The sequence below is a fragment of the Sphaeramia orbicularis genome, chromosome 21 (assembly GCF_902148855.1).
Source record: "Sphaeramia orbicularis chromosome 21, fSphaOr1.1, whole genome shotgun sequence".
Taxonomy (NCBI): Eukaryota; Metazoa; Chordata; class Actinopteri; order Kurtiformes; family Apogonidae; genus Sphaeramia; species Sphaeramia orbicularis.
In genome coordinates, this window is record NC_043977.1 from 2,189,770 (window position 1) to 2,206,197 (window position 16,428).

At 36.8% G+C, this 16,428-nt stretch overlaps 1 protein-coding gene across 3 annotated transcripts in view; it reads left to right on the plus strand.

Moving 5' to 3' along the window:
• The first annotated feature begins 2,484 nt into the window (after window positions 1-2,484).
• The window catches only part of LOC115412235 (speckle-type POZ protein-like A), a 25,488-nt gene continuing 11,544 nt past the window's right edge, over window positions 2,485-16,428 (plus strand). The window contains exons 1-6 of one of the 3 annotated variants that reach the window (XM_030124620.1): window positions 6,061-6,224; window positions 7,373-7,455; window positions 9,138-9,251; window positions 11,562-11,683; window positions 14,708-14,859; window positions 14,959-15,086. In XM_030124620.1, the coding sequence (XP_029980480.1) occupies window positions 9,174-9,251; window positions 11,562-11,683; window positions 14,708-14,859; window positions 14,959-15,086 (480 nt within the window). In that variant the 5' untranslated portion in view covers window positions 6,061-6,224; window positions 7,373-7,455; window positions 9,138-9,173. Of the gene's footprint in view, window positions 2,490-6,060; window positions 6,225-6,367; window positions 6,406-7,372; window positions 7,456-9,137; window positions 9,252-11,561; window positions 11,684-14,707; window positions 14,860-14,958; window positions 15,087-16,428 lie in introns of those variants that run through there. The other 2 variants (XM_030124619.1, XM_030124621.1) reach the window with 2 other exon arrangements.

The following is a 16,428-nucleotide window of genomic DNA, read 5'->3' on the forward strand; positions in this document are numbered from 1 at the left end:
ACGTCCACCTTTAACCCTTACAGACCCAAACGTCCCCCTTTAACCCTTACAGACCCACATGTCCACCTTTAACCCTTACAGACCCAAACGTCCACCTTTAACCTAAACCATCTACTGATCTAAACTGTTTAATACCTGCTGATCCTCTAATCCTATTAATCCATGTCAATAATTGGTGTCAAATACAGTTCTTCATCTTTTCATGGTCATCAGATATGACCATATTTGGACGTTCACAGGCTCCGTAGTTACCGTGGAAACACCGTCATCTTCTCCAACATTGCTTCTCCAGTCAAACCCATGCAGTTGGATCAGTGCCAGTGGATGGACACACTGGGTTTATGTTCAGTTCAGGACAGACTGGACTGAAAAAGACACTGTTTATTCAGTTGGATCTGTTTGTGACAGAAGAACCATCAACTTTAACCTGAGCATTTATGAAACTCTACATCAGGGCTGTCAGACTCATGTTAGTTCAGTTCACATTCAGCCTAATCTGATCTAAAGTGGGCCGGACCAGGAAAACAATATATATAATAGTATAAGAACTTCTGAGTGAAAAAAGTAAAATTCTGTGATGAAAATGTTTAAATCTACGAACTGTACTTGAACATAACATGAACAAATATGAACAACCTGAAAATTCAATGTGCAATATTAACAATATTACACCTTAGTTTATCATTTATACAAGTGCACAACAATGTACAGATCACAGTTTATCTACAAACACACAAAACATTCAATAACAGGGAGAATATTTTGTAAAATTCCACATACGTCTGTTAGGACGTTTCAGGTCATTCACATTTTTTGGAAAAGGTTAGTCTGTCAATGTAAACATTTTTGTGAAATGTAACTTTTTTTTTTAAATCTAAAACAACAGGTAAAAATTAGCAGTTTTCATTATTTCTAGGTTATTCTGATAGCACTTTACTGGTCTGATCCACTTTAGGCTGAACTGACCTAAAATGATTCTAACATCTTTGATCATTAATATCTTCAGTGTAATTTTTGCTTTTCACAAATTCATCCCAGGGGTCAGATTGGACCCTTTGGTGGGCCGGATTTGGACCCTGGGCTGCATGTTTGACACCTGTGCTCTACATGATCAATACACTAATAGATGGGAAAATACCAGATTTTCACAGAAAAAATGCTAAATATAAGGGACAATAGGATAATAAATGGTGAAAAATCACTTAAGAAAGGATAAATAGAAACCCAAATCCATTTGGGAGCTGACACAAAAGTAGCTGTGGGTTTTAAGGGGTTAAAAGAATAAACTATGAATGCACTAAAAGGTTCTTCATCCTTCCTCCTTTCTGTGGACACATCCAGTCTCTCTGCCCTTAAATTAACTGACTTAAATTCCTGATAAGCTGTATCTCTTCAACAGTGATCTTATCATTCATCCCTTCTACTTAAAGATAGGTCAGTGTAACATCACTATGATATTAAAAATGTTTGATGTCAGCTTCTGTATCAAAATGTGACATTTTGCTGCTGTTTTTACACCAGTTTGGTGTTTGACCAAACTACAGGTAGGTGTTTTGGTGTTTTTGACAGCATACTGCGCAAAAAAAAAAAAAAAAAAACAGAAGAGAAAACCTAGATGAAGACGATGTGGTGCATGAATGTTGGCTGATTGGTGTAGCAGAGCCATTTATCGCTCATTCTGCAGAACAGTGACCGCTCATCTGAAAGGGAATTAGTTCTCACTGGCCTACAGGGAGCCATTACACTGTATTGTTTCAGAGAACGGCTCACCCCGAGCTGCTTTGTATTTGTTCGACGAGAAACATCAGAAGCAGACAGAGGGGACACGTGAAGGCTGTGGCAGAATGGGCTGCACTTCCACGTACTGTCATTTATCCACCATGCATGTATTTTCTATACACCATTCTTTAGGCCAGTGATTACATAAGCTAGTCATATAAGAGGAATATAATGAGTCCAACTCTTCCTCATCACACACATTATTTAGATTTCTGCCCTTATGAGGACGTTCTTCTGAACAATTGCACACAGAATCATCACTACACTGTAAAAAAAATAATAAAAGGGGGCGTCTAAAAACAAGATAAAAACACTAAATCTGTTCCTTCAGTTAAATTATGGCTGGAGGAAATAGTTCAACTCTGACCTGAAGAGAATCCACTTCTCATTGTTAAATAAACTACACCAGTTTAATCAGATTTGGCATCCCCTTCAACTATATATTGATAACTGTTGTATTTTAGTCTATCATTTTGCTTTTTTATTCTTCTGTACGACACTGTTTTTAATTGTACTGCTGTTTTATGTCTTTAATCTGTTGGTGTATTTTATTCTTTTATTTGGGTTTTTCCCCTGTAAGTTGCTTCAGAAAACAGTGTCTGCCAAATGCATAAATGTAAATGTAACTCAACCTGAATATAATTAGAAATGATGTGTCCTCCCTGGGTGTCATATGTCATAAGTCAGGGGGTCAGACTCACTGGAGTTCAGTTCCACATTCAGGCCAATTTAACGTCAAGTGGGCCGGACCAAAAAAACATAATAGCATAATAACTTATAAATAATGACAATTTCTATTTTTTCTTTTTGTGTTAGTGAAAAAGAAACAAAACAAAACAAAAAAAACATTAAATTATGAAAATATTTACATTTACAAACTATCCAAACAAAAAAAAAAAAAGTGAATTATCTGAAAAAAATTAAATTTCTTAAGAAAATTAAGTGCAATTTTAACAATATTCTGCTTCAGCTCATACATGAGCATTATGGATCAGATCTACAAAGACACAAAACACTCAGTAACAGGCAGAAGACTGTTAAAATTGCACTTCATTTTCTTGAGACATTTCAGGTTATTTTCATTTTATTGTTAAAGGATAATTTGTTCATGTAAATATTTTCATAATTTAATGTCTTTTATTAAATTATTTTATGCACTATAACAAGGAGAAAATGTTGAAGTTGTCATTATTCATCAGCATAACATGATATTTTTTCCACATTAAACCAAGAAGAAAATTAGCAGTCATTATTTATAGGTGATTATGTTTTTATTTTCCCTCAGATCACAATGATCTGTATGTGGAACAGGAACGAAAACTACTTCAACACTTTTGGTTGAGTTTATTTGCGGTGTCATTTTTACACTATCTAAGTTCATCCTGCAGGTCAGATTGGACCCTTTGGTGGGCCGGATTTGGCCCGCGGGCCGCATGTTTGACACCCCGGTCATAAGTCCTGGGGGGCTGAGGGTTGTTAAAATGTGTGTTTGTTATGTTTGCTTTCCTCTGTTGGACATTTGGTTTGTTCATTCTGTGTTTATTTTTCAAAATGAGGACAAATTGTAAGAATAGATGTTTTTGTGACTAACTTCTGACAACGAAAACACAAAATCTGAGGGAAAAAGTACCAAACAAGTGAAACATCCATCCATGCAGCAAAAGAATTTCACTGGACAAGATCTGTTGAATTCAGATCTGGAAATAAGTAAGTATACAGATGGATGAACACTTAAAATAAAAAATTATCTCTTAAAACAAGATGCATTGTCTAACACTTCTAAATCTTTTGTTTTTGTTTTGAGGTTTTATTTTGTTTGTTTGTTTGTTTGTTTGTTTTTCTCATGCCTATACTTCTTATTTTCTGCTGTAATACTTTTAATGTAAAAAAAAAAAGTAAAGCACTTTGAATTATCTTCTACATGAAATGTGCTGTAGAAATAAACCTGCCCTGCCTTGCCTCGCCTGAATCAATTTTTATCTTTGTAAGAACCAAATAATTTGCAGTGTACTCCATTTTCAGACCGATGAATTTACCAGAAGGGGCAAATGTTAGTTCCAATAGTGACTAATAGCTACGATTAAAGCAGATTTCTAAAGTAGAAACATGAACTTTGGGAAAAAAATCCCTCAGAGGATAAAAATCACACCCACTTAGGTTTTTCCTTAGATTTATTTCACTTAAATGTTCAGTCTGATGGGATTCTTACTTAGACTGTTCATTTCACACATGAATAAAGTATGTTCACTGTCAAATTATTTAGGAAAAGCCTGAAATAATATTAATATTTTGGCTACTAAAAATTCACTGTCAGTTGATCTTTATTTTCTGTATTAATTATAACTGCAAGACCTCAATCTGTAATCCAAATTGTTATCATACCCTTTAGAGAAATACCAGAGACAGAGTATTTCCCCAAGATGTAAAGCATAAAAAAGATAAGCAAAGAATCTAGCATTATGTTAATTTTGGGGGTTTATTGTTCTTATTTTTTGTTGTTTTTAAATTGGACAGCTTTCATGTTTGTTTTAATCTATTTTGTATTTTATTCTTTTATTTAGGTTTGATTTTTTTCTTCTGTACAGCACTGTTTTCTTTTTTGTACAGTTCTATGTCTTTATTCTATTCTTGTATTTCATTCTTTTATTTTGGTTTTATCTATTCTTGGATTGGATTGGAATATCAGTCCTGTGTATTGACCTGTTTCATGAAGGACTGTCCTTAGTGATTTCATTATGAGACAGCACAATACCATCCATACAGTCCTGAATCAGCATGTTCATAGGCTCTGACTCAGGACAGTACAGAGATAAGCACACACCCAATAATACACCAAGACCCCATTTGCACCTGGTATTAACATGAGATCAGTATGTAGATAACTTATCAGGATAGGGAAAAACACATGTTAACAGCCTCACCAGGTGGAAAGGGGGTCTGAGTGAGTCAAAGACACTAGTCTATGAAAAACACTTCTATATCCTCATCCTTCTACACTCCCTCTAATCGGGATTTTGATAGTAATGAATTTACAAAAGAGGACAGGGACATCATATTCAGTAATAATTATCCAAGAAAATAGTAATTACTTAATCTAAAAAATACACGTGTATTCCAAAAAAATAAAAGAAACCCAAAGCAAACTCATATTAAATGATCAGGTATAATTATTATTATTTTATTAGTATTGTTGGTTTTTTTTTGTTTTTTTGGACAATGAACACTGAACAGTATATATACATAATAGTATACAACAAACAAGGATAGAAAGTTTCATAATTCACAGAATATTTTACATTTCAAATATATAGAAATACATGTAAGTAAAAACATTATGAAGAAAAAAATAATAAAATTGCTCGAGGTATAAACAGAAATTATACAAATTAAATAAGATTAAACACCTGACATATTCTTTTTGTTTTATTTGCTGTAGAATTTATGATGTTTCTCAAATTATCTACATAATTGGAAAAAAAAGGCTTTAAAAACAGTCATGTTTGGACGTTGGTGTGCAAATTTGGAGCAATGAATGTGAAATTTGGCAAAAATAATCAAAAGGTTGATAACATATGTTTTTTCTGGAGTTATTTTATCAGTTTGTGATAGGCCAAATAAAATGTGTTGAAAGTTCAATTTACATGAAGAGTCAGTTTTTGTGTTTATAAAATTATTTAAATCAATCCAAAATATATGTGTGTAGGTGCAATCCCAAAATAAATGACATATTGTTTCCTCTGCGTTGTTGCAAAAAGAACAAAAAGTATCAATATTTCTTTTATATTTAATCATATAGGTCTTCACCGGATAACATCTATGGATCAATTTAAAAGTAACTTCTCGTACCTTATCAATACATTTCTTTGACAGGATCCCAGTGTTTTTCCAGTCTATGTCATTGTAAATATTATTCCAATAAAAAACAGCTGCGGGTTTGGAAACAATATCTCTTTGAATAATTTCTCTAATGCATTGGTTAGTGTCTGTATCACTCAGTAAAGGACAGATGTTAGCAGTATATATGTAAACAGGATGTAGTTCTGGGACAGGACAACTTCTGCCTTTAGGAGCAGACATCAGTACCCTCTAACCCCATCTGGTATTGCATCAAAAACTACGGCCGATTCTTTTGGATTATTATTATTATTATTATTATTATTATTATTATTATTATTATTATTATTATTGTTGTTGTTGTTGTTGTTGTTGTTGTTGTTGTTGTTGAATAAAAGCAGGACGTCAAGATTTCGCGCATGCGCACCAGATATATTTTCTAGCCTGTAAGCTACCAGGCAGCTGTAAGCTAGCACAGATATAAATAAGACAAAGAAACCTTGTGAAGAGTCTGATAGAAAAAGACTTTAAAGTAACGCAGGGTGAAGGGAGCGGCTGTGACACAACGCTGCATGCATTATTTGGTATATTTGGAAGAATGGAATTGAAAGGTACGCCGCTACCATGTCTTTTTAAACTTTTTGTAAGCAGTCAGTGCACAGATTAGCTTCGGCTAGCTGCTAGTTAGCCGACGTCTCAGCAGCAGATAGAGCCGAAACGTGATGGTTTACGTTAGCTTGGGTTGTTAACATCCTGTTACAGGATCAGAGAAGGCCCTTTGTTTTGCACCGGGTAATGTGGAGTCTAAACATCACACTGCTGATGTAACTTTAAGTATTCTTATGTCGTTTATGTCACACCGGAGAACTTCCTTCACTATTGCAGGTGTACTTGTGAATGTGTGAACAGATTTATGCTTAAGATGCTGTAGCTAGCTTGTCACTGTTAGCCGCATTTGCGGTGCAGCTACGGCTAAAGTGAAGTGAACATGAATCGCGCTGATGAGAGCGGTAATGTTAGCTCTGATACGACACATCATATTTACGCCGGACTGACAGATTCTCCTTTATAGACTATATGAAATAATTATGGTTGGCTAAAATAGCTAATATGTTGGGGGACGTCAAGTTAAGTGGAAATCCATCGTAAAGCCATGATGAGGTGTTGGTATTTAGTGTTGACACTTGGGCTGGTGGTAGTTACGTTATCACTCAGTTGTTGCTTTCTAATCATTTCGATTTTATGTATCGTGTGCGAATCTACCAGCACAGGACATCTGGGTTAGCAGTGGGCTAAGTATGAACTGGTCCATGTAACTTTGAGCTAATGAAGACACGGTACATGCTTGGATAGCATCCTCTGTGAAATTATAGGGAAGGGAGCACGACTTAAGCTAATGTTGTGGCCAAACAAAGTTGCGTGTGAATCTTAAGTTGGATAATTTCAGGCGCTGGGCCGAGCATTGACTTACAGGCTAGGCTAAACCTAAGCATCAAAACCTCGCCAAAGCATTAAAGTCTGTTAAATGTATGTAGCATCACAGTACTGCAGTACTGAGTATTGTCATGTATAGTGATGGGACTGATGGAGACTGACTGTAACAGGGTCAATATCTTTATTGTGAGACGAGTGGGGTCATTAACCCACATTCATCTGCAGTTATGTTGGTCCATATAACTGCTGTATCATCTTTAAGTGCTGTTTTGAAGGATTATCCAGTCCATTTAGGAGACCTAATCTAGTGCATCTTTTCTTTTAGAATGGAACATGAAGATGGAGCCATGAAGGATCCTGTGGTAACTTAGACAAGCTCCACCTCTGTACATTTTAACTATTCAAAAGGTGATTTTTAAAAATGATTTTTTTTCTTGGCTGATGCTGTGGTTTCATATTTAACTATCAAGTGTTATACTGAATGTTAATATAATGTCAGCTGAGTCACAGGAACATTAGTTGGCCTTGTGTAGTCGTGACATTTGGACTTGATATCAGTGTTGCAACATTTTTAGCTTCATAATAAATCTTTTAAAGGGTAAGTGAAAAAGCTCAAGTGGATACAAGCTAAATAATTGCCATTTTGCATTCAATTTTTCTTTGAGAAACAGGTATTCTGTGTAGTTTTGTAAATCACACATCAGGAATGTTGCACTGATGAAAAGTGTAATCTTCACAAGAGGCATTAAAGCGGTACTAGACCAGGCCTGCTGCTGTTCACTTTGTTTGCAATATGTTAAAGGTTGGTCTGTTTAAAATATAATTCAAGGCTTGTGTTCTTTTGCCAATTGTCAACAACAAATAAGTGTACTTCAAAAGAACTGACCAAAAAGATGATGAGGCTTTTACTTGAACACAGTTTAAGAAGATGCGTGCCTTTTGAGTGTGAAAGAGAAAATGAAAAACATCCCAAATCTAAGGCAACAAAGTAAACCTGTGCTAGTGTGAACATGCAGGGTTTTCTGTAGTCTGAATGCATGTTATGTTAAATAAAATGTAATGGTGGGTAAGTGATATAGTGCATAGGCTTGGGAGAGACTCAAAGTGTTATCTGACACTTAAACATTTTGTTGTATCTTATCAGTTTCTCACAAGACTAATTGGTGTGACAGTTGACACGTTCAGCTGTTATTTGAGCAGATTTCAAATGGGTGCAGAACTCAGCCTACATAATTACAGCAAATGTTTGCATGTTGAAAGCATATTGAATTAAGAGTCTGGAATGCAAACAGTATTCGAGCCAATTTAGTGATCACAAATGTGTTTTTTTTTTTTTTTTTTTATTGCACTCACCTCCCAGTTTAACTTATGTGAACTGCGTTTGTTTGGACAGGGCACTTGGAAAGGCTAGTCACCATTCTTTAGACAAGCTTGCTGGACAGGTTATTTCTTCATCTTTGTTTAGCAAAAATGTATTTACCCCTGGTGTATCCACCTTCCTATGCTCATACTGTACTTACATTGTGAGGGAATCTCACAGGGCAAATGAAGACTTCAGAAGCAAAGAAACAGATCTTACTGGAGTAGTTTGTGATGAACACATCATCACAAGTCATTTGACATATGCATTCTTTTATCTGAGATAGTAAATTAACATCACTATCATGTAACATATGTTTGGGGTCTGTATGCAGCAGTGATGTGACATAGTTACTGAGACTAAAATGTCAATAACAAGTCAAGAAATATGTTCTGTAGTTGTGGTGCCAAAAAGAGAGTGACAGCTGAAATGTTAATGAGCGCTCATCTAAATTAAATCAGTGTTTCTCTTTGTCAACTAGTTTTTGTGGTTAGAGGGAAGAAGCTGTCATTTTCAAAGGAAACTCTGCACAAACAGGCAACATTTTAATGGAAAAAAAATCAACACAAGTATGGTGTTGGACTGCCGTGTGTCATCAGAATGGCTTCAGTGCATGTGTATGTGTTGAACTGCTCAGCTGTGTATGAGATTGGTTTATATTCACATCCTAAGGTTGGCTGTGAGACTGTGGTTTCAACTGTTTGACTTGTTGTTTTCATGGGATTACTAGTGCTTTGAGGACGTGAGTGGTACCCCTAAGCTGGTGATGTCACGGGTTCCCACCCCTCCTCCTCCTGGGGAGATGTCAAGTGGACCTGTGGCAGAGAGTTGGTGTTACACACAGGTATGGGAAAGCTTAACGGAGCATGAATTTAACATAAGTACTCGAAAAGTTTTCATCTTTTAAATAACTTGTATGTAAAATATTGTGACTGAATCTCAGAGCTAAATGAAAACTAGGGATGCACAATAACTATCAGCACCGATAATTGTAGGTCCGCTATGGGGGAAAAAATGACGTCATTCAGATAATTCCAAAAATCAAAGTTTTCACCGATACATACAGCCCGTAATAATAAATCTAAATTGCTTAGATTTGGTGCATTTTACCAGTACACAGAGCACATTGTTCCCTTGGCAAGTACCATAAAAACCAAGAAGAAGAGGAGGTCTGGATCAGTCCATTGTTTGTAAGTCAAAGGGTTTTCAGTTACTTAAGTCATGTCCACACGAAACTGCATCTTTTCTATCCAATCTTTTTCTTTGTCATTTTCAAAAAAGTGCTCTGTAAACATGGAGTCATTTCAGGAAATATCTGTGTCCATACGAAACCACTGAAAATGACTGAAAATGATGTACAAATGCCAGGCCTGTAGGTGGCGTTGGAATGCTCAGGCAAAAAACAGAGAACACGACGTGCAGCATGTGCATAAAACTTACTGGTTCTACCGGCTCTGATCCAATATTTCCTCCTCGTTGTCCTTCTGGTTGCCCCTCTCCATGGTCGATCCAAGAGCGTGTAGTGAATATTAGCCATTGTTGTTTGTTGTTCATTGTAATGAAAGAGAACCGAAGATTTGGATTCAATATTTCTAATAAGATCAATAACTGTGGTGTTGTCGTGAAGTGGTGTTTTGCTTCCGGGGTAAAAGGTTAGAGAGGTGGGGCTATGACATCATCGTTTTAAAAAAGTTGCTGTTTGGTCATACAGATGAAGAGGCGACACCGGCGTTTTCGAATGTGTCCACTCTGGAACCCGGTTTCAAAAAGTTGTGGTTTCAGTGACTGAAAACACCGGTTTCATGTGGATGAAAGATCTATCGATACAAAACTTTTACAGATACGACTGAAACCGCCTTCGTATGGACAGGGCCTTACTCTCTGCTACAGCTGTAAGACCCAGAGGCCGATCTGGACCCAGAGGCCGATCTGGACCCAGAGGCCGATCTGGACCCAGAGGCCGATCTGGACCCAGAGGCAGATCCGGACCCAGAGGCAGATCCAGATCCAGATCCAGAGGCCGATCTGGACCCAGAGGCCGATCTGGACCCAGAGGCCGATCTGGACCCAGAGGCCGATCTGGACCCAGAGGCAGATCCAGACCCAGAGGCAGATCCAGATCCAGAGGCAGATCCAGATCCAGAGGCAGATCCAGATCCAGAGGCAGATGCAGACCCAGAGGCCGATCTGGACCCAGAGGCCGATCTGGACCCAGAGGCCGATCTGGACCCAGAGGCCGATCCGGACCCAGAGGCCGATCCGGACCCAGAGGCAGATCCGGACCCAGAGGCAGATCCGGACCCAGAGGCAGATCCAGACCCAGAGGCAGATCCAGATCCAGAGGCAGATGCAGACCCAGAGGCCGATCCAGTGGTTGTTTTGTCTGTTTTGTTCCGACACCAGGAGAAGAAGAGGGACATTTGAAAACGCTGAACGTCCAAACAGCTGATCGTAGCTTAATGCCCAGAGCAGTGATCAGTCAGCACCAAAGTAGGTGTGGACATTTGTAGCCACGCCCTCATTCACCTCCGCTAAACCCCACCCCCAGTTTAATGGCTGTTGTCCTCGTTCAGCCTTGTCCTCTCCATAGGGACACATTATAGAGACAAAGCTGAACGGAGCTGAATGTGTGAAAACAGCGGTCGATCATCACCAAATTCTCTCTGTGACATAAATAGAAGTGAAAACCCTTGGACTATTGTCCATTTGAAGCAGACAGAGGCTTTAGGTTCTGGAGAAGCCTTTATTGGACTATTAACGGAGTTTAACACTGACTGGAAACAAGAAGAAAACAACTGGAACTATGAGAATTATTGGGGTTTGGGATCGGTTATGAGAAGCAGGACGTTATCAGTTATTGGTATCAGTTGTAAAAATGATTATTGTGCATCCTTAATAAAAACAGAGGAAAGTCTCAGCACTTTAGTTTACAGTCACAGTTTAATTTCCAACTCAGAAACCTGTTTTTTATCGCAGACATTTGGACTTACCATAGAAGAAGAAAGTACAGTTTCACTAATAACATTTATAACAGTTGCTCTGTTATATTCAGGAGTTGAACTGACTGTGAACCAGTGCGCAGAGGCCGAACTGTGAAAATGAACCAAATAGAATTCAAGCATCATTGATTATTATTGTCTTCCTCTGGCTCCAGGTCAAAGTAGTGAAGTTTTCCTACATGTGGACCATAAACAACTTCAGTTTTTGCAGAGAAGAAATGGGTGAAGTTTTAAAGAGCTCAACCTTCTCCTCCGGCCCTAATGACAAGATGAAATGGTAAGTACATGGATCTGTACATGTCCTGAAAATGATGATGGCAAATCAAATGTACCAATGTCAGGGTTGGTACGGGTGCTTGAAATCCTGGAAAATGCTTGAATTTCAATGTTGTCTTTTCAAGCACTGAAAAGTGCTTGAATTTTAGTTGAAGTGCTTGAAAGTGCTTGCATTTATATCTATGCGATGTGATTTTTTTATTTTAAATTTATTTATTTTTTTTATTTTGTGATTTTCTTTTTATTGGTGTTTTCATGGTTCACATATTTCTTCACATAGTAATTCACCATTTTCATCCATTCATCTGAAAATGACATTTAATCTCACATTGATACTTCTATGACTCCACTAACAATACAAATAAGGATGATTGGTCCTCTCCCTGCAGTATCAAAGATGTAATTTTTACATTACAAAATTAAGAACTAAACTCCCTAGAACAGGAATGCAGGGGTGCACATTTGTGATATTAAAAAAAATGGAAAACATTGAAACAAAAGGATTTAGAAGGGGAAAAAATGAGTGAAATGGATGATTTTTAAATTTTTCATATTAACTCTGTCAGGTTAGATGTCCAGCCAAAGCTACTTACAGAGAGGTGACACATTTTAAAAATAAAACTTCATGTCAAAACAGTAAATTCCAGATGTTCTCAGGTCGACTCCAGGTACAGTTTTATCTGAATATTTTTCTCAGTGCCAGTGTGTCTGAAGAACAGTAGTGGCTTCCCTTTTTGGGGGGGGGGATAAAACTTTGTATTCCCCTTTATTTTCAAAAGTTTTTTCTATTATGAAAAATAATTTTTGTTGTTTTTGGCATAATACAATGAACATCAAGGTGATAAGTGAAAAAAAATAATCATGAGTATTTGTATTCCTGTAGATATGGATTTTACCCAGTGATAAGTTACTATTCTGGAAATTAACCCTTAAAAGTACTTGAATTTGACTTTGAAAATTGTATACAAACCCTTCTCTATCTATCTATCTGTCTGTCTGTCTGTCTGTCTGTCTGTCTATCTATAAAATCTTTTTGGACTTCATTTGTTTTTCTCAAGGATGGGATACATATCAGTAATTTTTTCATTAAGTAATTTAGTTTTTTTTGTTTTGTTTTTGTTTTTTTAAGACAAATAGTTAAAACTATCTTATTACTCATTTATTGCCTCAGGTCTGAAACAGTTTTACATAACTCAGTTTTTTTTTTCTCCCTGTCACCACCTCTCTTTAATGGGTTTATTTAAATAATGGAAATAATTGCTGACTTTAGCTTTGCTCTTATTTAAGAATTGAGTGAAATTAAAAGATGAGGTAACAACTAATGAGCATATTTAATGAAGTTAATAAGCTGTTACAGAATCATTTCTACTTTGTCTTATGCTCTTATTTTGAAGGATAGTGCTTCTGTACAGGATGTAGTTAAAGCATTTGTTTGGCTCAGAAACCACTTACGCACTCAGCAGATTGTACAGAGACTAAAAACCAGCCAAACCTGCAGATTTTAGAGACAGAATCTGAAAACAAGCTTAAAACTTTGCAGCGTTTCCAAGGAGCAGCTGAGAGGACAGGGCTGAATTGGACTAAAGTCATGCACTAGTGCTCTTATCCTAAACCTGAAAGGATTTTATAAAAGGACTTTGTAATCTTAGTTAAATTTTCATTAATCTTGTTTTCCTCAGCTGAAAGTTGGCACAGTTCTCCATTTCTTGCATCCATCATTTCACATTAAAAGCCCTCTGAGGAATTTCATCATGTGACCGGACAGTGGTCGGCTGCTGCTTCTAAATGTATAAAAGGGAAACCCTGGCAGCTGGTTTATTACACTGACTTTAATGTGTGTTTTTTAAAATCTTCAACCACATGCATTAATGTGACTGAAAAGTCTGTATGTGTAGATTCTGTACACCTGAATACACATCAGCGTAGGAGGAGACAGGGTTGGTACGGGGGCTTGAAATCCTTGAAAATGCTTGAATTTCAATGTTGTGTTTTCAAGGTCTGGAAGGTGCTTGAATTTCAGTTTAAGTGCTTGAAAGTGCTTCCAATTATGTGATTTTATTTATCTTTATTATTGACCCTGTCAGTTTAGATTTAGAGCCGAAGCTACTTACACACAGGTGATACATTTAGAAAAATAAAACTTTATATCAAAACAGTAAATTCCAGGTGTTCTCAGGTACAGTTTTATCTGATTCTTTTTCTCGGTGCAAATGTGTTTGAAGAACACAAAGTGGCTTCCCATTTTTAGATAAAGCTTTGTGTTCTCCTGAAATTAATAAAACATTTTGCTATTATGAAACATAATTTTAGATGTTTATAGCATAATACAATATACTGTGTGTGTGTGTGTTTGTGTGTGTGTGTTCCTTGGCTGCTTATTGTGAAGTATCTTTGAGTACCTAGAAAAGCACTATATCAAACCGATATATAATTATCATTATTATTATTATTATTATTATGATTATTACCTCTGCTAGGAGGTATTGTGATCACTTTGCTTTGTGTGTGTGTGTGTGTGTGTGTGTGTGTTTGTTTGTTTGTTTGTTTGTTAGCAAGATAACTCAAAAAGTTATGGAGGGATTGGGGGAGCCCCCCCCCCCGATCACCACCAAAATTATATAATTTCTTCCTTGTGCCAGTATCAACATTTCCTGAAAATTTCCTGAAAATCCCTCCATAACTTTTTGCTAACAAACAAACACACATGGGAGGCAGATCTGTCTTGGCAGAGGTCTGCGCTCTCCGAGTGCTTTTCTTATTATTATTTTTATGATTATTATTAATAAAAAGTGACAAAAATAATCATGAGCATCTGTATTCCTGTAGATATGGGTTTTAGCCCAGTGATAAGGTGCTGTGCTGGAGAATTTTGAAAAAGACCCTTAAAAGTGCTTGAATTTGACCTTGAAAAATGTGTCTGAACCCTGAGGACAGTGTCACCCCTGAAACTTCAGTCATGTTTGTCTTTTTTCCTTCTGTGGTTTGTAATGTGGCTGATGTGCAGTGTCTTCTGTTTGTGTTCCAGGTGTCTGCGAGTCAATCCAAAGGGACTTGATGATGAAAGCAAAGATTATCTGTCATTATATTTACTTCTTGTTAGTTGTCCAAAAAGTGAAGTCAGAGCAAAGTTCAAGTTTTCTTTGTTGAACGCTAAAAGAGAGGAGACAAAAGCAATGGGTGAGTCCAATCACATCCACTTGACTGTTCCCGTCACCGTCTCTGTTCAGCTGTCTTTGAGAAGAGGACGTACTAAGACCCACTGTTGTGTTGTTACAGAAAGCCAAAGAGCATATAGATTTGTCCAAGGCAAAGACTGGGGCTTCAAAAAGTTTATAAGGAGAGATTTCCTCCTCGACGAAGCCAACGGACTGTTGCCAGATGATAAGCTTACCCTGTTCTGTGAGGTAAGTGTTTATTGCCTTGTCCATGACTAGTTCAGTTTAATAATCAGGTTTATTCAGTCATCATCCATAAAACAGAAAATACAAACAATTAGGATGATTTTAAGTCAACAGACTGAGTTATGGTCAGACTGAACAGGTTTAGGCACAAGATAAATGCTGATATACGCCTCGGCTACATTCAAATCCAGATCAGCTTTAGGTGCCAATCAAAACATCAAAAAACATTCCTGCTCGTGTCCCTCAAAAATATCTTTCCAAACTACAGGGTTCATACAGGTGCTTGAAATCCTTGAAAATGCCTGAATTTCAATGTTGTGTTTTCGAGGTCTGGAAAGTGTTTGCAATTCTAACTCTGTGATTCTTCTTTGTCTTCTTCTTCTTCTGCTTCTCCTTCTTCTGCTTCTTCCTCTTCTTCTGCTGCTGCTGCTTCTTCTTCTTCTTTTTTTAAAATTATTTTTAATATCAACTCTGCCAGGTTCGATGGCAAACCAAAGCTACTGTCAAAGCTAACATTTTAAAAATAAGACTGTCAAAAAAGTAAATTCCTGGTGTTCTCAGGTCCACTCCAGGTACATTTGTATCTTCATCCTTGTCTTGGTGTGAGTGTCTCTGAAGAACACCAAGTGGCTTCCCTTTTTTTGGTTAAAACTTAGTTTAATTTTTAAATGTTTTAGTGTAATGAAACATAATTTTAGATGTTTATACATAATGCAATGTACATCATTGTAATAAAAAGAGAAAAAATAATCATGAGTATCTGTGTTTCTGTAGATATGGATCTGACCCAGTGATAAGGTGCTGTGCTGGAAATGAACCCTTAGAAGTGCTTGAATTTGACATTGAAAATGTGTACAAACCCTGAAGCTAATGTTTTGACAGCCATTAATGAATTACACATCTTTAAATTTATATCATTTCATAATTTAACTCTGATGATGATGATAATGGTTGAGATCTTTCTTGTATGAATATTTTTTTTTCCTCCTACTGGAGATGAATAAATACATTCATGTGTCCACAGAAAACAGCAAAATATGCTCCATTTTCACCATTTTAGATGAATAATGAGTTCATTGATTGTATTTACTGTGTTTCAGTCACACCAGTGTTCCTGAAGTGCATTTTGGACTGTGTAGCTGCTGTTTTGGCTGCAGTGTCAGTGTCCACTGGCTAACTTATAGCCCTTTCCCAATTCCCCCGTCCTTACCATTGAAGTCAGTTTTTGCCAGAGGAGTTTGTTGATGAATTATTTAATTTAATCCTGACTTTCTCTTTATACAAGTTCCTGAAAGCCCCTTTTTGTGTCTGCGCTGTGTTAAGAGGATAATGTGTTAATACAGTC